Source organism: Porites lutea, chromosome 7, assembly GCF_958299795.1.
Source record: "Porites lutea chromosome 7, jaPorLute2.1, whole genome shotgun sequence".
Taxonomy (NCBI): domain Eukaryota; kingdom Metazoa; phylum Cnidaria; class Anthozoa; order Scleractinia; family Poritidae; genus Porites; species Porites lutea.
Window position 1 is genome coordinate 26,448,794 of NC_133207.1, and position 20,310 is coordinate 26,469,103.

Here is a 20,310-nt window from a genome sequence, read left to right on the forward strand (position 1 = left end):
AGTGCAAATGGCCTATTACACCTTCAGGTATTTATAGCAATAAAAGGGGGTGGTAGGCCGACACGACTTTTACTTTATGCCAAAATGCTGCTTGTTCCCATAAGTTTTTTTCCTCTGCAGGGTTGGTTTTTCTCTGGAAGGTTCTGCATTTTCACAGAGCAAATGTGATTTTAGCCGCTTGTTTCACACTGAGAGGTCATAGCACACATCGATTTACTGTGGTTTTTGTTTCTGGTCGACGCGATTTGCCCTCTGATGCAAGAGCATTTTCTTTGCCCCCTTTTGAAGCGTAAAGCTTTTTATTGCGGCTGAATAAGGGTCTTACTTTTCTCCAAAGTGCCTTCTCGGTCTGAATAAGTAAGCGATTTTCTTTAGTCCGTGAATGTAATGTTTTTGTGCAATGTTGTATTCTGACGCTGGGCCCAGCTCTTTCGTTTTCTTTGCAGACTGTTCAAAAATTATCACGAATAGTTATTTACAGATCCAAAATTATAAGATTTAAGTGCAGCTTAAACCGAAGTTACATCAGCTATGGAGAATTGCATTGTGCTTCGGTAACTATAAACTCCAGCTTAGGGTTTTTTTAAAGACAGTTTGAGTCTTTTGACCGGAGCGCGTAGTTCCTCCCCTTGTATAGTCTTTGGACTGTTTTGTTATTGCCACTCTGTGATCAAATCGCGTGCTACGTGCCGAACGAAAAGCCGATGTCAATCAGACCAGTCAACAGTCAGTGTTCTCGCCAATAGGAGCTTGCATCAGGATCTGATGCATAGCGGGTACCGTGGAACGGCGGTCCCAAATGTTTGTCTACAGGCCTTTTCGCTTTTCCCTCTCCCCACCCCGCTCGACCAAAGGCCTGTTAACAACTGCCCAGCATCTGTTCGCAGCATACTCAGAATTTGAAACCTCTAGTTATAGGTCCATATTTATTCATATATCAGATATGCGTCTTGTTATTTGTTGCTCACAGTTTATAATATATTTTTGAGGTACCGGTATTTTCTTGTAGTGAAATAAAGTATGTTTTGTTGCCAGCTTGTTACGAAACGTTTTTTTTAATCCGCTGAAAAGTCCTCAGGATATAAGGCCACTCGCAAAACCTCTTAATGTATAAACCCATGCAAAACTTATAACCGGAATTATAATCATTTCATGATACTAAATGCAAATCTAAAAATGTTTGAGGAGCTCATTAAAAACCTAATAAACTCTATGTTCTATGGGTAATAGGCAACTAATTCAAATACAGTCTTTTTCATCACTATTGATGTCACAATATTTGAAATCAGTATGTATATAATTTACAAAAAAAGCTACGACAACCGCTTAAATTCTAATACAAGTTAATACACCTCTGAAATTCTGCACTTCAGCTATTCATACCAGATAAAAATAAAGAAAGGTTACAATTAAACTTTGGTTTCAAACGGCTACTTGTATTAAAATGCTATTAAATGTTATTAAATGTGCGGCCGTACCACAGGGTCCAGAGGAGTTTCGTGTGAATAAATAAATTACTTAATTAAAGTCACACCTTGAAAAATGTCTATACCTGTCGCTTAGCACGATTAATTAGCCCAATGGGATCTTTATGAATCTATAGCCTGCGTGGCAGGCGCAAAAAGGGGAGGGGGAGGGAGAAAGGGAGCGCCTGCTCTAAGAGCCTATGTTTTTGCATAACGCCTACCAATTTTCTAGTAATCCGATTACGCTTACTGTCAATCAAGTGTCGCTACACTCGCCATTGCAGAAAAACATTACACTCACGGACTAAAGAAATTCGTTTAGTTATTCAGATCCAGAAGGCACTTTGGAGAAAATTGAAACCCTTATTCAGCCGTAATAAAAAAAGCTTTACGCTTCAAAAGAGGTCAAAGAAATTGCGCTTGCATCAGAGGGCAAATGCTGCCGACCAGAAAACAATAACTACAGTCAATCGATATGTATGTCATGACCTCTCAGTGTGAAACATGCGGCTTAAATAACATTTGCTCAGTATAAATGCAGAACCTTCCAGAGCATAATCTACCCAGCAGATAAAAACAACTTTATTGGATATAAGCAGCATTTTGGCATGAGGTAAAACCACCCTCTTTTATTGCTTAGTTACATCGGCGAATGTCATCGTTCGATAAATTGGCTAAATCTTTCGCTGGATGGGCGCCTAATCCCTTAAATAAGCTCTATAAGCCCAACAATTCCATCTCCTGCAACTGGTCTTCGATAATACTTTTCAGTGGCGAAATGACGAGAATCGCCGCATTACCATTTAGCTCGTAGTTCTTCGCGCGTACAAACATTTGATAAATTAAACTCTTGCCGTATCCGGTCCGCAAAACCGCCAGAACATCTCTGTCGGCTAAAAGAGCCCTTACTGCTGATTCTTGCTCTGGTTTTAAAACAGTTTCTCTACCACTAGATAAATTCACATCTCTCAAAGCACTCCCTACGACATCCACGTCTACCGCTGCCATCTCGACTGTTTGTTGATTTGTGAAACGCGCATTTCAATATGTTACTCATTACGGCTCAGCCAATCAGGAATTTGCGGACGCCGGCGTCCGCAGATATGAACAAAAGGGGGTTCTTAGTGCAGGCGTCCCCTCCCCCTCTCCCCAATCCCCCTCCCCTTTTTCCCTTCCTCCCTATCCCCTACCCCCTACCCCTTTCGACGCCTGCTACGCAGGCTATGAATCTACTTTAAACGATTTCTTCGCTTCTTATCTGACCCAGATCGACTTTGTGGTTCGCCATTTTGAAAATCAATAACCGCAAGCCATAGCCTCGCTGGCGCACGTTAAAAAAGAACTGAGGTCGACTGGGTGTAAACGTCTTTATTCCAACTGATTTTCACCATGTTTTCCTTTGTCGCAAGCCTTGCGTTTGTGATCTTTTGGAGCTTAGAAACTCGCCATTATATGGTTCAAGCGACGTTTGATTCTGACTGCAAACTTGTGGGTTTAAAAACATAGGAGAAAAATGGAAACAAGTCTTCGGTGATGAAGTTAAGTTCTCAGATTCCTTCTTCAAGATTCCTGACCCATTGCTGCACCGTAAAGACAAACGAAACTTGACTTGCTATGAATGTTACAGAATATTTTATTTCCTGGACCTTTGTATTGTTACATTTCATTAAAAACCATAAACAACCAAACTTAAAGTGTGTTATTGATGACTTGATCATAATAACAATAACAGTAAACTTGTGCAATATATGACAAATCTGAAATTTGAAATACCAGTTACTAAAGGAAGAACAAAACTTTTTAATTAGGCACTGTTATTTGTGATTACACTTAATAAAGATGATGATTCCAATATTAAAAGCTGTTGGGTAACTAGCGACGCGCGACACTCACGCGTGTTTACGAGAAAAAGGACAGATGTCTGAAAATGGCCCGTTTGTCTCCTTTTGTCTCTTTTGGCCTGGTTTTGGCCTTTCTGGCCTGGTTATGGCCTTTCGGGCCTATATTTGGCCTTTCTAATAATCTGTATAACCTGACTAGTTGCGGAATGGTAGTCATTTGTGTTCAGCCATCGAACTGTCAACAGTTTTTTGAACATGGTTTAAAAGAGAGTTTGCAGAAACTGTCCGATTTCATGGTGCAGGGCGAAGTACCTTGTCAGATTAGCTAACCATCTCGCGGATGTTCATCAGGTAGACCACATACAGCGAAGACAGTATTTACAAGAGGCGAAACTGCAGCCTAAAGTTAAAGTCGTCGTTTACGAAAGTGTAGCGGATAATTCCGGAAAAAATCACTAAACTAGTACTCGCAGTCCAGTACAGACACAAGAAACGGTGTACGAACTGTCAAGATCACGAAGAAATAAAGCCTCTTTTAAAGCAAAAGCTAAAAAAACAACTACAAAGAACAAGATAAACCGAAAGAAACAAAGAAAGTCGAACTCTTGGCTTAGAGGCTATAGGAAAATTGTGTAGACTCGGAAGGATTATTTATTATTCCTCGTAATAAAACGGAGAAAACGAATTTGTAATAGTCAATCAAAGGATTAATTTTCATTCCTTTTCCTTTCAAATCGCTGTGTATTTTGGCTCTTTTTGTTATTGGTTTTTAATAAAGTTTTTTAAAAACTTTATTGCTCACAATTGTAAGTCGCGTGTTTCAATTGATCCTTGTTAAGTTATTTAATGTTTTTATTGTTTTTATCATAATAAGTCACATGAAGGTTCTCTCTTGGGGCTTTTCCTGCAGAGCTGTACTAATTTGTATGCAACGGTGGGCTTGCGAACTCGCATAATTAACTGACTAACGATGTTCAAAAGTGGTCGATGGTGGACAACAACCTATCGCTCTAATCACTTCGCAATGTTCGAGTCTTATTTACTTATTTATTCATTTAAAACAACTTTATTTGTAATAATCAATACAGAAAGGCTGCCATCAGAGAGGAACTGAATCCTCTCTTAAGATGACCCCCTAAAAATATCTACAAAGCTATTAAGGAAATATAAGTCAGATAAAAACTATTATAATGTAAGGAGAAATGTAAAAGATATCACTAAAATATATCTATTAATAATGGAGTTATTAAAAATTATCTAATTATCAAATTAAATATGCAATCGCAACAATTTTATGTTCATTACTTACTAGTTTAAAAAGTGTTCTCTTAAGCCCTTTTTAAATTTTGACAATGAATCGGCACATATTAGAGAATCTGGTAACGATTTCCATTTATCTATATATCTATGCCAGAAAGAGAATTTTAAAATATTAGTTCTTGAAAAAGGTTTCCAAAACTTCCTACTATTTCTTGATCTAGTGCTAGCACGAGAGAAAGATAAATAATTGTCAAGCTTAACTCTCGAGAAACCATTAATAAACTTTAATAATTGAATTATCGATAGATATTCCCTACGGGACTTAAGCTCCATCCAACCAAGGTATTGCAGACGTTCGGTATAATCAATAGGTCCACCAAGGATCCAGCGTGAGACATTTCTTTGGATTCTTTCAAGTTTGTCTGACAGGTAGGCTTGATGTGGATTCCAAACGGGACATCCGTATGCGATGATAGGACGAACCATTGTTTTGTATCCAGTTATTATTGCTTCAGAGCACCTGCCAAATGTACGTTTAAGTAGACCCAAGATCCTGTTGGCTTTAGCAGCTATTGCAAGGACATGATGTTTCCAAGATAGATCAGATGAGAATGTTACACCCAGATGCTTGTGGGTAACAACTTGTGGGTAAATCTTAAATGATTTTACTATCTACATCATCGCCTAATATAACTGCTCTCAGATTTGATATATTAAAGTGGGATAAATAACAGCATATAACTGTCCCCAATCTTCCTGCGTCAGTTCCAGATCCTCTGCAAATTTCAAGAACACCAAGAGTCTGCCCAAATTAACTTTTAGAAATACTTCAGAATGGAGTTCTTTCAGCTTGGAAATTGTTGACCCTGGGAGGTCGCAAAATGTTTTCTTGAGAGACGTTATTTCTTTTGAGGGGGGAACTATGGCCCTCGCAATCATACGATAATAATTAAGCTTTATTCTTGTGAAAGACTGAATAATACCCATTTTCGTTTTGGATGACAATAATAATTAATAATTATAACAACCTTCATTTATATGGTCTTAAAAAGATAAAAATAAATAATGATGTCATAGACTATAGAAAATAGCTGATCATGTCAAAAAACCCTGTCTAATTTAAGCTGATGATGCCATCTCACCAGTTACCATATTAAATGATTATTTTGATGATAATCTCGTCGTTTTTTGATGACGTCAACTCCCTAGATTGTTATACAGAATACCTTTCTATTTTTAGATGATGATCTCATCAGTTTAATCCCCTGAGCTATTGTGACGTCACTCCACCACCTCCATCACTTCGTAGAACCCCTCGTCTATTACTACTCCCACTCCTCCGTTTGCCTTTTGTTGTTGTTTTTTCTTTCTGCCGAGGTTCCAGTGCCGAAAATTGAAATTTCTGTGGTTATGATCGTTGTCAGCGAACTTCAGTTCCTTCTAAAAAATTGATATATCATCTAGCAAATCAGTCATCTCCAACGAAATCGTGGAATCTAGCTCCCAATCGGAACAATCTCTCAAGATAAAACCAATTCCTTTCACAAAATCACTTTCGTCGATAAAACGCACCTCCATGCCGGACACCATTATTTCTTGACAGCGCTTAATAAAAGTTTGCGGACCTCTCCGGAAACCAATTTCCGATTAATTCAAGCGTTTAATTAGTCTAAAAATAACTTTGGTGAAATTTACATATCTCAAGGGCTAGACTGGGCGTTTCCGTCTCTGTCCCATTATGGCTCTTGACAAAACTAAATATCCACGTAAACATCCGTCTCCTTTGTCATATATTAATAAATCGCCTGTTCAGGGTCGAGATGGGTATTAGCCTTGTTCCTTTTCCTATTTTATGGGCCTAGACGTCTCGGTCTTTGTAGACGCGAAGAAGATCAAGAATACTTGGTTAATGTTCAGTCATTATTACCTCACGCTTTCGCAAGTAGGTTAACAGCGCAGCTGAAGATACAAACAAAATGAGACTTAGCGAAGAAAATTTAAAAAGTTTAATGGTTTTTAAATTCACACGCAGTAGATCTGACAAACACTTTTATTTTATAGTTAAGAAGCTAGCATATTAACTAAGTCTTATTTTAAAGTGACTCAAAAAGAGCGTTTTCCCATGATGACGTCAGGTCCGCCATAAGTCCTATTAGTCTGCGTCGCAGACACTCTAAATCCCCGATAGTTCTTTTGTTTCAAAGAACCAGTGGCACATCAGCAGTACGCAACAGGACGGGAGAGGAAAGAAGACGACAAACTTTGTGTGACACGCGTGACCATAATTGCGTTTCCGCCACAAACTTCACCTTTCTTTAAACAGATCTTTTTGTAAACGAATAGGAAAAATTAAAGTTAAGTGAAGATCACGATAAAACACGCAAGTAATAGTACTATCACGTTTGTCACACGTAAGCATTTTGCCGTCCTGTTGCCTAAACTCACTCAAAAGGTGACTTCAGCCTGAGTATCACTATTACGTGACTATGTTTCACGTAATTATCGTAGCTGCATTAGTGCAAAAAAGCTACCAAAATACAAAATTCTAATACAAGATAATGATGTTCTAAAATCCTACTATTCAACATCAACTTTTCTTCCTGGATATAATATGTATTAAAAAGGGTTAAAAAAGATTACTGTGTGTAGGCTCTTGACTGTGTCAGCACAGATGCTCCCTCCCCTCTTTGGAGGGGGCGACTATGCACAGGCTACCTATTGCAATCGACTCTCGGACAACATCAGACCTACATTAAGACCTACATTTCACTTTACAAAAAGTCTGTTCATGTTCTCATTGGGATTTTCATGAAAATGCTATTTATGAATGCTCGCCGTTAAGTGGCCTTACTGAGTTTGTGAATAGAAAAGGCTTTTTCTCTGTCAGTTGACTGAAAGTTCGTTGTCAACGATAAAAAGTGGCTTATTCCCGAGAGGTCCAGGAGTTTCTAAGTAACTGCATACAATAATAAAAAATCAATGGATCAAAAAGGTTAATACAATTGGATATCTACATATAAATGCATGACTAGATTTTAAGGCATTTTAAAATCATCTTTGTTTAAAGTACTGAGTGCCCTTTATAGAGTACAAAATAGGTTTTTTCCCCAAAAACAATTCAACTCATTTCTGAACGAGGTATTGGTTATTCAGATTTTCTTATCTTAGCCGAGGTTAGAAAGGTGCAATGTTACTAGAGGTCCACACACCACTAACCGAGAAACGAAAAGAGTCTAAACTGACACACGTATACATCCTGCCGCCATGGGAGGCAATTTTGAAGTAACGTCTTTGACAAACAATTTTCAGGAGTGTGTAACATAGCGAATACAGCCGTCTCTCCTCTTTCATCAAGTCTGCGATTCAGCCCAAATTCCATACTGATGACGTACGTAGGTTTGCTCAGTCGGAATCTGGTTCAACGGTCGCTGATTGGTCAACATAGTATTTTTGTTTTGCAGTAGTACTGTAGAACTTCATATATTAAAATCAGACCTCAAAACAGGAAAAAGAGTTTAAACGAAGGAAATGTATAGGTCACTAATTCTTTTGAGACTTTTTTAATGAGCAGTTTTCCGAATTCTATTTAGCCTGATTTTAACATTTTAATGGGTAAGCCTTTGCTTTCGTCTATGGGACAGTAAAAGCACAATCACACTGATTGATTGGATACCGCCTCCATGGGTGTTTCGTCGCCCGGACTCTGGAAACCAGGGTTGCTGAATCCCTCGCTACGCTGTTGCCGACTTTTCACCCTGTCAAGTGAACTCTCACCGCTATCGTTGCTCGGAGCAGTATGGCTGGCAAACATCAGAAGGTGTGCTCCCATCAGCAGACCAAATGAAGACAAAAAGTGCCAGATATCGTGGTAGTCGAAGAAACCGAACCATTTGCATTCGTGGTTTTCATTACGAGATTTCTCAGGAGTGTTTGCTTTATCTGTTGTTGGAAAGACCTTAAAAATATAGAATGCGGAAACTAAAAACGCTATGGTTATCAATACATAGAACCAAGTGAAAAAACGTTTTAAAGAACAACATTCACACTTACACTTACGATCACACTCACACTCACGCTCACGCCCCAAGCAGACTTTCATCGTAGTAACGAATATGCTTTCTGCAATACAGGTAAAAAGAAGCGCTTGTGGAAGGCTATCGATAATCGTCATCAAACATAGCAGAAGGACTGCTATGCTCACACCAATAGTAAGGCCAATACATTTTTTACACTTGTCCCCTTCCAATAGCGAACACCGTTTCCAGTCTTTAAAATACAGTTTATAGCCAACCCAGTTAACAATAACAAAGCACCAAAGAGCAAGGGGTACGGCCCAGGCCGCCGTTGGGACAAGACCTTCCCTGTAGTGATTCAGTGAACCGAGATAGTTTAAAATATAAAGTGGGACTATAAAGGCAAGGAAGAAATTTGGTGCTCCCACATTATCTCTCGCCTCTCCGTCTTCCTGGCAGAAAATGACGAACATAAATGCCGTATCAAACTGAAATGTGATCTTACTTGGGCAAAGATGGTAAAGTGTTGAAAACAACGCCCACGCAAAAGCGTAACCTATTGAAAAGGAAAATTTCCTTTTGTGTTCCTCGGAATCTATTTTTTTACAACGGGCTAGTACTTCTGCCTCCATGTACCAGACAGACAATGCTAAAGGCATGCACTATATATGCAAAATTGCTACTCATTAAATTAAATGGAATATCGCTACTTGATACCCTGTAACAAAAGTCGTTATAGTAACAATGGTCTCTATCGCCTTCTTCAATCATCAAATACCATTCTGCATAAACAAACTGAAAAGCTCCAACCATCAAGACGCAACCGACAATGCATGTGATGTACGAGAAGGTTTTGGGCCCTCCTGCAAACCAGTGGTTCCTGATGACGTCCCCCATGGCTGTGCAGACTTCGCCCCAAGTTACTGTTACTGGACTGTTAGAAGATTGAAATGGATGAACATGAGGTTCTTTGAAACAAATCAAAGCCCAGGCAACTGCAATGCCACCACCGAAAAAGGGTACCAAGCATATGAATGACATGGGCCCCGCATACGAGTAGCTAAACGATTTTTTCAAAGTTAATGTTCCAGTTTTATTTGCATTTAATGGCGTTGTACCTGCAGCGTTGTTCAGTGCAAGGCCAATGTACCAGCTAGCTGTGGAGTCAGTCAAAGGGGGAATAGATACCTTGGATAAAGTGATACGTCCTTTCTTTGCGAACGAAAGACGAATGGACTCGCCTCTATAGTCCACATTTCCGATGTTGTCCTTATTAACGTCCTGACAGTTTTGTGAAACTTTCAAGTAAGATGGGACATCCGAGTCGGAAGTAACCGTTATATCAAGCTGCGTCTTTGAGATGTCTTTAGGTGGGATAAACTGAAAAACATATACAGTATCCCGTTGGTTTATTTCAAACTCTTTAGGGTCATCGAGGCCTATTCCATTGTCTTGAGATGCTTCTACTGTGAAACCCACCCCGGGTGTTCCTGAAAGGGTCAGGTGTTTTTCCATCGGGTCATCTCCTGAATTAGAAGGACAGAACGACAGACTTCCCCACTGGTCGTGAATTGAAGATTCTGAAAGGTCCAGATAACCCTCAGGGTTGAAGGTGTTGCCTTTGCCATAGACTGATAGGTAAAGAAAACCTGTCAAACAGGAACAGCAATCCATCATACAAAAACTGAATTGAAGGTTGGATGCTCTTGTAGAAGCTCGAGAAAATTGACGAAAATATAATTCCTAACTATTCAAGACAGCAATACGTCATATGAATTTTAGAAAGCCGTTCAAGTTAACACAAGGCCTTTCAAATATGTATCACGTTTTATTGTTGGTTTTCACATGACGTCGCTAAGATCCAAACATACAAATTTTCGCTTCAAAAGGGTTCTTGGTGTTGTGATAGAGTACGCTTGAATTTCTAGGCTTTTGCGTGACGCGGCACTTACATGACGGCCAAGAGAGCTGTCATGTAGGTTAAAAAAACGACTTATTTCAGGAAACTTTGCTATCTAACAGTTCATGTATTAGAAAAAGTATTACTTTAATCTTTATGAGTTTCTCGAAGAATAAATTCACGCTTCTGTAGCAAAACTCGGTAACAGATGTTTCTGTTGGTTTCCGTCCGCCCGTTGGAGCTCATCCAGGTGAGCCGACCAGCATGGCGTCTCCATACAAATCTCAGTATAAGTTTGGGTAAAACATTTCTTCGGATATCTCGTATACGAAATATTCCTCTGACCTGAATCTGGGCGAGGGTCTTTGTATATGTACCTACTTTCATTTCCCAGATTCTGGACTTTATCTATTGCACGCGGATTGAACGGTTGTGATTTTTATTTTGATCTATTTTGAATGGCGTGACTTTGAAAACCAGCAATATGTATGTAATTATGTATGTAAATATATTATCATTATTAGCTTTAGCTAAAATTATGTCTGAGCATAGTTAATTAAGTGGAATGGTTGGGAAACCCTTTGTTATATGTTGTTAGATTTTTTGGACCTGACCGCGCACAACGTTCAGTAGCATTCCTATTATTTTGAAGTTACTGACCAATAAAATCATTGCTAGCATTAATTTATTCAGTCACAATTTGTGAATGACAAAAAACAAAAGATTGTGCACGGTCAGGGAGCTTCCAAAATAAACTACACCACCGTTGTTTTCAACTTTGATGTTTGCCGGCTTTCCTAACCAGTCTCCCCTCCCCGGATGTAATCCCACCCTACGTGGTGGGTTTACATCCGGATCATACAAGCCCTCGCAATATCTATGGCATCGGTGACTTCAGGGCGCACATTTTCTGCCCTAAGACAACTCAAGAACTACACGAAGCAGGACAGCCTGAAAAAAATCGATTCCGGCACACTAGACACTATGAAGTTTACAAGGAGGTTTGATGGGGCAACGAACAACGCTAAAGGCATTTTTGAAAATCTGAGTAGGAGTTAATGCGCATGACTGAGTGAAAGATGAGCTCCCCCATTCACGTTTCAAAACGCTCCTTCGCCTCTGTAATTTAAGTGGGAGAGTTTGTTAGTCCAGCATAGCTGCAATGCAATTCGTAGTTATGTGTCGGTGCCCGGTCATCCGATCAAGGCCGATGAATACAAAACCATAAAACCATGATGGCACTTCATTTCAATAAACAATTGATGTCTGGCTCCCTCAAGGCAAGTAATTCTCTTGCACTAGTAAAGAGTTAGAGTAAGTTCAGAATATAACTCAAAACAGTTTACTGGGTTTTCAGCCCTTCAGTCATACGGCTCTGGCGGCTGAAGAGGTTTTCAGTAAATTTAGTCTGTGTCGCATTTCGTATTATTCGCGATATCGACTATCGATTGCATGTTCTGGGCTATTTAATTGACAAAATATGAGTTCAAGAAAACCAAAACGGGCAAAGTCTTGAAGACATCTTGTCAAGACCCTAGGTTGAAAGTAAACGGGTTGCATTGCAAGGCCTTGTAAGTAAAACAAACTGAAACGAGATGGAAACCTTCACTGAATACTACAATGCGCGAAATAGTAATTACATGATCATGAATAACCAACCTAGCCCTCTAGTGATAGCTTTCTATCCCGAGGGCCCGGATTTAACTCACCTTCTTTCGAATCGTTGTTTCTTTTACCTCTCAAATATAAAATACTGTTTGCGTTGTCTGCCTTTACGGTGCAGCCTAGGTTTCTTGACGAAGGAAGCTCAGACGTTAATGTTATTAACGAAGACTTGTTTTCACTTTTCTGTAATGTTTTTAACCCCACAAAGCTGCAGTTAGCGTAAAGTGTCGCTTGAGCTATAGAGGACATTTCAAAGCTAATAGCGATAGCAAAAAGGACGGCTTTGACGTAGGAAAGCATCTCGAAGATTAGCTTTATCGGAGGTAGTGACACTCCCTTTTTCCAGCTCGCAAATAGGTGAACGCCTAGGATGAAACTATACCGCGGTTTCTTGGCGATAAGTATTTCGATTATGAATGAAATGCTATTTACTTGACCTCACTAGCTTACAGATGTCGGTATAGTTAATTGACATTTCCACTGAGCTGTATCAGTGAACTGTCTATTTATCTACCTCAGAATGTCCAGTCGAGTCCAACAAACTGAGACACTGGTCATATAAATGTATCTCTGTTTAATATATAGATGTAGCATGCTTCATGTCCTTGTTGGTTTGGCTTGCTCCTGAAGCTTTCATGTGCAGTTGTCTCTGAAGCTTTTCACAATACCTCTTCTTGTTTTGATGTTAATCCCTCCTGTTTTGTTATCAGTTAATCTTGTTCTCCTCAGCGTATTCAGTATCTTTTTAGAATTTGAAAAGGTCTGGTCGGTATCTATAAACAAGGTCGGTCAACCTTGAACTACCCACGTTCACTCAAAGGCTTGGGTACTAAGTCACAACTGAAAAAATGGTCCGTTGCGCACCATAAGACCCATAACGGGTGAACCAACCATTTATAAATGTGCTGATCGCTTGCTGAGTTAAACAGGACGTTTCCATTGAATCAAATTATTCTTCTACCGACAAGGTAGAGGGAAAATATTCGATTGAAAGTCGAAATTAGGGAAAACGTTTCGCTCACTTCAACAGAAAACCTCAATTCGTCACCAGCCCATGCACAGCGTACTACTTCACGCAAGACCTCCTGAGGCACGTGACTCAGATGGTCAGAACCTAAAGTGCATACCTCAATCTGACATGCGACAAATGTTAACGTTTTTCTTTACACACAAAGGTTTATGTCCTCTCTCGCCTAGTCTGCAAACAGGCTCTCAAGTGGAGCGGGCTGAAAAAGAATATTGGCGAGGGAAGTGAACCGAGCGTGGCCTGGGTGAAAAGAAAAGGCAAAGGATCCTGTAGACTTTGTTTTGATGCCGCCCATCTGCTCATTTGCATTTATCCTGTAACCAACCTCGTACCCAGGGCTTTTCCCTTAGAAAATGGGTGGGGCGGCCATTTTTTAAGGGAAAAGCCCTGGGGACGAGGTTGTCCTGTAACACATGTCATTAACATGTCAATAAGGTAATTCGACCTATCAAGTTATGATGTTTTTTACGCTTGAACCAGTCATTGGCCTCAGTAACATTCGCGTGCACGTGCGTATTTTTCGCGAAATGGGGAATACATTCATCCAATACTCATCGCTCACTTGTCAACAGCCAGCGATCTGACCAATCAGATCATGATACTAGAATCCGGTATCCTGGATGGGCGGCATCAAAACAAAGTCTACAGGCTCCCTTGTCTTTTTTTCTTCCGCAGGCCACGCTCGGCTTACTTCGCTCGCTGAGCAGCCGTGATTTCTATCATCTATTTTATTTTCCAGGTGCTCACTTGTGCAGCAATTTTTCAGATCTGCTGTCTCAGTCAGATTTTGTTGTACCGTGCACACCGCTTACATCAGAAACGAGTCACATGTTGTCAGCAAAGGAGCTGTCCCTAATGAAACCAACAGCAACATTGGTCAATATTGCACGTGGAGGAATTGTTAATCATGATGACTTGACTGACGCATTGAAGAATGGAGTGATAAGAAGCCGCAGCGCTTGACGTAACAGAACCAGAGCCTCTGCCGAGAGATCATCCATTGTTGAAATGGCAAACGTTACTTTGACGCCACACTTTGGATCAGCAGCTGCACTAAAGCACGAAAATGAAAATGATGGAGCTGGTCGTGATCAATTTACGAGCTGGCTTAAATGACGATAAGCTGCCTTTTGAGGTCAATTTAAGGAAGTAAGGTTTCAAGTTGTAGCCTACTACCTTATTCTCACAATAGGTGGTTTTCATGCAATCTCGGGAGACACAAATAACAATGGTGAAATGAACAAATGCTGGTGGACAAACAAAGCGAGCTAATGAGCGATCTTTTGTTTACCGTCCACCAGCATGGCGGCGATGACGTAACGTGAAAACCACCTATTATTTTTCGCGATAATCGCGATTTTAAACGATTAAAGGGACTTTAAGATTCGACGACGCGACGGCAACGACTCCAATGAGAACGTAAAAAAAGAAAAGGTTTAGAGTACGTTCACACAGTACTTGTCGAATTTTCAACCAGTTGAAAAATTTGACCGGACGTTTTGAAGATACGGAACCATTCAATATTTTTGCTCTGTTCACACTGAACTGTCGAACCGTAACATTTCCAATCAAAGCGAGTCATTACACGATTCATAAATCCATGTTCGTAATCTTCCTCTCTTTTTCCAGCTGCGTAACCACGCATCCATGCAGCCACGCCTTTGCCGTACAAAATTTAGCTGGTCACAGTGTTCACACCTTGCCGTTCAAACTTTTGACTGTACCGGTCAAAAATTTGACCTCGATTTTTGCGTTCAAATTTTTGAACGGCTAGGTGTTCAAATTTGCGTACGGCTAGCGTGGTTCCATGTGTACGGAGCACCTAAAGGTACGTACGAATTTTTGACTGGTCGATTAGCCTGTGACCAAGCTGTCCACCCCCAGAGCGCCCCCAAAAGCTTGCTCACAGGTTAACAAATGATACACAAGGAAATGATACACACATCACTATGATTTACTTTTTTGCTGTATTCATTTCCCTTGCCACGCCGCGCTTTTCTCTGGGGTTGATCGTTGCGTGAAAGTGTGTCTTATATGACGGCTAAACGCAGGCTAGCTGGCTTGCTCTTTCGGGAGTGGCTGTTGCAATACTCAGTATCCGCCTAAGGGTGGATTTCCACTATCGCGTAATTTTCCCGTGCGTGTACACGCACGTAAATTTTACTCGCGAAAATAAAATAGAGACAAGGTATGAGGTGTTGCACTTAAACGTGAAGTTGGGTGCGGTTCAACTTCCACTTTTGCGCGCGATCCTTCATACATTGCCTCTATTTTATTTGCAAATGTAAATTTTCCGCGCGTGCGCACGTGAAAATTACGCGACAGTGGAAATCCACCCAAAGGGTGACAGTGGAAATCTCCCCTGTCGCGTAATTTTACGCGCGGACGCGCCTAAATAAAATAAAGGTAATGTTTGAAAGGCACGCGCAGACGTAAAAGTTAAACCTCGCTCAACTTTCACGTTTACGCCGGACATTTCAGGGGCGGATCCAGGATTCTTTTTGGGAGGGGGTGCACTCGTCTCTTGCTCTTTTTCAACACCAATAAGCCACATAGTTTTTTTTGGCAGAATACCAGTTGTATTAGAAAACCGCAGGTCATCTGGGGGGGGGGGTGCGCACCCCCTGCACCCTCCCCCTAGATCCGCCCCTGCATTTCATTCATCGCCTCTATTTTATTTAAGCGGGTAAAATTTCATTGCATGCGCCCGTAAAAATTACGCGACTGTAGAAATCCACCCTTAAGGCTGGGTTTTCGTAAGAGGAGGCTCTACTGTGCCGTTTCTACTAGTGATTTCCCTCGTATGTAAATTTGGCAGAATCGAAAGCGAGTCTCACACACTCCTTCCCCTTACTGGTTCTCCTCTGTTCAGTTGAGCAGTTACTGGGAAGACTATCAAAGTAAAATGCCAAACCGAGAGTAAGGCACTCATTAATAGGTTTTGAAAACAGCTCGAAAAGAACGTAAGGAGCACTTTTCATTCGTCAATCGGGTCCTCAGGCTATTAGTTACCGTTCACAGTAGCCTGTTCCAGGCTCCGAGATAGTCGGGTACGCGAAATCGAGAGAGCGCGAACACCAGCTGTTGAACAGGCTACTTTCACAGATGTACTCCTTATCAACAAAACAGCAAAGAGTTTGCCGACTGAAAACTGGACCACTTCCACCGGGATCTTAGCGGCGCCTATTATTTTCAGTTAAGTAATCTTGATGTTCCAAGTTACTGGTGTTACTGCCCTAGCCTGTGAACAGGCTCTCTGTTTGGGGAAAAATAGCGAGGAAAGGAAAGGGAAAGGGGGGGAAAGAGCCTGTAGACAAACATTTGAGGCCGCTATTCCGCCCTCTTGTAATTATCCTGCCGATCATCTGTCAGTAAGATCGCTATCGGTCAATCAATTTCGCGCGTGAGGAACTCCTGGGAAAATTAACAGGAAATGAGCCGTGTTTTGCTCCGTCTGAAAACAGAGTGAAATGGAGCACGAACCTCATTGTCGATTTTGCAAAAAGCCGTTGATCTCCGGTAAGGGAATTAATAAGCCGCTCGTCTTGCTAGTTCGGTTTGTAATTTAACAAGCCGCTGAAATAAGCGAACTTGGAATGCGGAAGGTACAGATACTGTCATGACTTCTCCAGAACGTGAATCTTCGAAAAGAGATCAGCAGCGCTTCGATAGCCTGCGCGCAGACACTGCGCCATCATCATCAACGCAACTCATACCAAAACTGGAAACAAAAACCAATTGGTTGATACTTTTCTATGTAATGTGTTTAGGTTTCATGGACCCTTTGCACAATACGATCACACAAAAAAAATACATTGCTGCATGACAAACAATGCAGAAGGACAAGTAGCCTGCGTAGCTGGCGGTATTGTGTAGTGGTCGAGTGAGATTTGGCGGCGGAGCCGTTGTGATATAGTCGAGTGAGATTTGACGGCGGAGCCGTCACGAGCGGCGAAGCCGCGAGGAATACAGCCTGCCAGAGAACCATGATTTTTCGAATGCCGCCCACTTTTGTCACCTTAGCTGATCGCAATTAAATCAGCCAGTCAAAGAGAAACCTGCAATTTGAAACTTCCCATTATTTTCGCGCGAGACAGTTTAGAAATAAGCGTTGACAGGCTAAACACGACTCCTAATCTCGTGATAATGTGAAACGTGACCTTGTCAGTTTGCTTGAACAGAGGTTTTTTTATTTTCTCGGCTCTCGCGCGAAGGTTACTAGCACTACACAGTGCATGTATCATTCTAAACTTTGACTGAGTAAATCTTTTTTTGCAACACCAGGCCAGGCTTAACATTAAAAGGTCATGAAGCTGGTTTGTTACACGCATACTGAGTAACCATTTCCGGTGGTTTATTCTTCTGTAGGTGTTCCTGATAGGATTTGATCTCAGATACAGTTGTATAGTGTTTTAATTTTTTTCGAACTTTGTTTCTTACGGCTAAATAAAGACAATTCCAGCGCTGTGAAGTTTAAAGACGCCATTTCGGCAATTTGGTCATCAATTATGCTCTTTTTAAAGAGGAAATCACAGTCACTTTACATGTACGTCTTTTTCAGTTTAACATCTGCTCCCTAAATTGGGAAATATATGGGAAGGCTCATCTAACATGATTGACATATGTATGGCCCTCGACCAATCCGTTTCCCCGCACACTGGTGTGCGGACTATTCAAGATACCCTGGTTTTCTGGCAGGCGGTATTTCAACTGCCTCGTCCCTACTCCCTTTTTTTGGAACACGGCTCCGCCGCCAAAACTTTAATCTCGCACCCACACAATACCGCCAGCTACGCAGGCTAAAGGACAAGAAAAACAGAGATTATATTTTCAAAACAAATTTCCAAATCTTCTCAAGGTTACACTGCATCATTTGCCAACCGGCAAGGTGTTTTTTTATCAGGTGTCATGCCAAGGGTCCATTTTATCATATCATGCTTTTTAATTTTCTTGTCCTTCGTTTCCAAGACTATATCAACATAACTAAAATCAAAGGAGGATAAAAATGGAATTTCAATAAACATTTGAAAAGGTAACTATTTCAAAAGTCTCAATCGAGCAAAATACTAAGTGACATTAACAATAAACCCAAATATTGTCTACAAAAGTTATGATGAACCACTCATGTCATCGGCATTCTCCACAAAACTACTTAAGTTCCTTGAATCATCAAAGTCTTTAGAGGCATTTGACAGGAAACTAATGCCTTCTAGATCCTGAGTGTCAAGCATGAACAGCGGCGAAGAGTCATCCCGCACTTGTGCCCAGTCAGGCCTGATAGACTCATCCCGGCATTGTTCTGCACCACTGATATCAACAGGAAGTTTACTTGTGTCAATGTCACCAAAAACTTCAGCAAATACATGCATTACTGCAATTGCGTGTTGTTTCCTCCAGATCTCCACAACATCCATCACATCCCTGAGGCTAAACAAAACATGACAATTGCGAACAATTTGCTTGATATGAAATGAATTAAATTCAAGTAACACATTATATTAGGGCAGGAGACCATTGTCTGTACTTGCACTTGCTTTGACAAATTCATATGCAGTTCTAGTAATTTCCTTTCTAAAAGCCTCTTGTCCTTGCTAGACACTGTACGTGTCCTTGTGACAGAATCACTTTCTCTGTCTGAATAAGCAATACATATCTCTGGATGCATGTCCGAGTCTCTGCGAGGACTCCACAAATCAGGGCACTCCTCGGATCCACACTCACAATCTGTAGCGCAAATGTCACAACAAGAATGTGCATGATCACCACTTTGCAGTTCATTACTGAAACCAAAATGGCTCATCAACCATTTTCGACGACACTCACCGCTGCTGAGATATTCTTTCACGTCCTTCTCACTATGAGTTGATAGAAGACCATTGTATAGAAGAATGCAAGTGCTTGGCAGCCCATCTCTGCCAGCCCTGCCACATTCCTGAAAGTACATTTCTACAGATTTTGAGGGCCCAAAATGTATGATCCTCCTAACTCTCTTGCAGTTTACGCCCATCCCAAATGCAATGGTTGAAATTAACAGTCTTAAATGACCATCCTCATTAGCCATGTTCTCCACAATGTGGTCCTTAACACGGCTTGGTGTGCCTGCATGATACATTTCAACAATCCGATTTTGAGGTTTGGTTTCCCCGTGGTAAATATTCTTACCTAGGAAAACCTCAAAAACACGAAATAAAATCTGGCATTGCTTTCTTGTCTGGCAATAGAGTATGGTTCTTTGGGTCTTTGCACCTTGGCTTTTCAAATCTGTGATGAGGGCAGAAAATGCAGTTTGAAGTGCCTCGTTTTTGTCCAAATACAGCACACTGTATTTTAGATTGGGTCTGTTTGGACTTTGTTCAACAAACTTTACGTCATCTTCTCCCAGTTGCAGTGAAGTTAAAATCTCCCTCTTCGTTGCCTTTGTTGCAGTTGCAGTTAGAATTATTAACCGGCTTGTTGAAGGAGCCAGTGACCTTAGCTGCCCTAGGCAACCATACCACTTCCTGAAAGGCACCTTCTTGGATCCAGACAGGCCCCTGTACAGAGATTGTAGATTAGATACTGGTATATATAGGGATGATGTTCTAATTTTTTCAAGTATTGACTTTAACAGTGACTCATTGCATTATGCATGTATACAAAACTTTAAAATACAACAAGGATGAACAATAACCCTTAAATGAAAGAAAGGTAATATTAAAACACGACTGACTATTACTGCCTCCGGGGGGGGGGGGGGGGGGGGATCCTACACCAGACAATCCTCTGTCCAAAACTGTATGTAAATTTTCATGCCAATTCATAAAACATTCCACACTTTTTTAAGGCCTTTAACCGACCCGACCGACCATAAGAAGTTTATTTTGACTCGTACCTAAGTTATAGTAAACAAGTTGTTCGAATGGATGTTACATTTAGGTGAATCACACCGTACAAACTTGTCTTACCATGTTTTGAAAATCGTTATTTGCCAATTTGAATATCGTTGAATAAAAAAGGAATAAGAGAATAAGACACATACCATTGGGTTATACAGTGTGCTTCGTCGATAGCCACTCCGATCAACATTTCTACAAATGTGTTGCAACTGAAAATACTTCTCCAAATCATGTCCAGCCCTGGCCATGAAATCCAGAGTTTC

At 40.8% G+C, this 20,310-nt stretch overlaps 1 protein-coding gene and 1 pseudogene across 1 annotated transcript; both read right to left on the reverse strand.

Moving 5' to 3' along the window:
• Nucleotides 1-6,577: 6,577 nt before the first annotated feature.
• Nucleotides 6,578-12,554, reverse strand: LOC140944106 (uncharacterized; annotated as a pseudogene).
• Nucleotides 12,555-18,163: 5,609 nt separating this feature from the next.
• LOC140944140 (uncharacterized) lies at nucleotides 18,164-20,248 on the reverse strand. The gene is made up of 2 exons (XM_073393265.1): nucleotides 20,191-20,248; nucleotides 18,164-19,705 (listed from the first exon to the last, which is right to left on the reverse strand). The coding sequence occupies exons 1-2, from the start codon at nucleotides 20,235-20,237 to the stop codon at nucleotides 18,586-18,588; spliced, it is 1,167 nt and encodes a 388-aa protein (XP_073249366.1). The 5' UTR covers nucleotides 20,238-20,248; the 3' UTR covers nucleotides 18,164-18,585.
• Nucleotides 20,249-20,310: the final 62 nt, after the last annotated feature.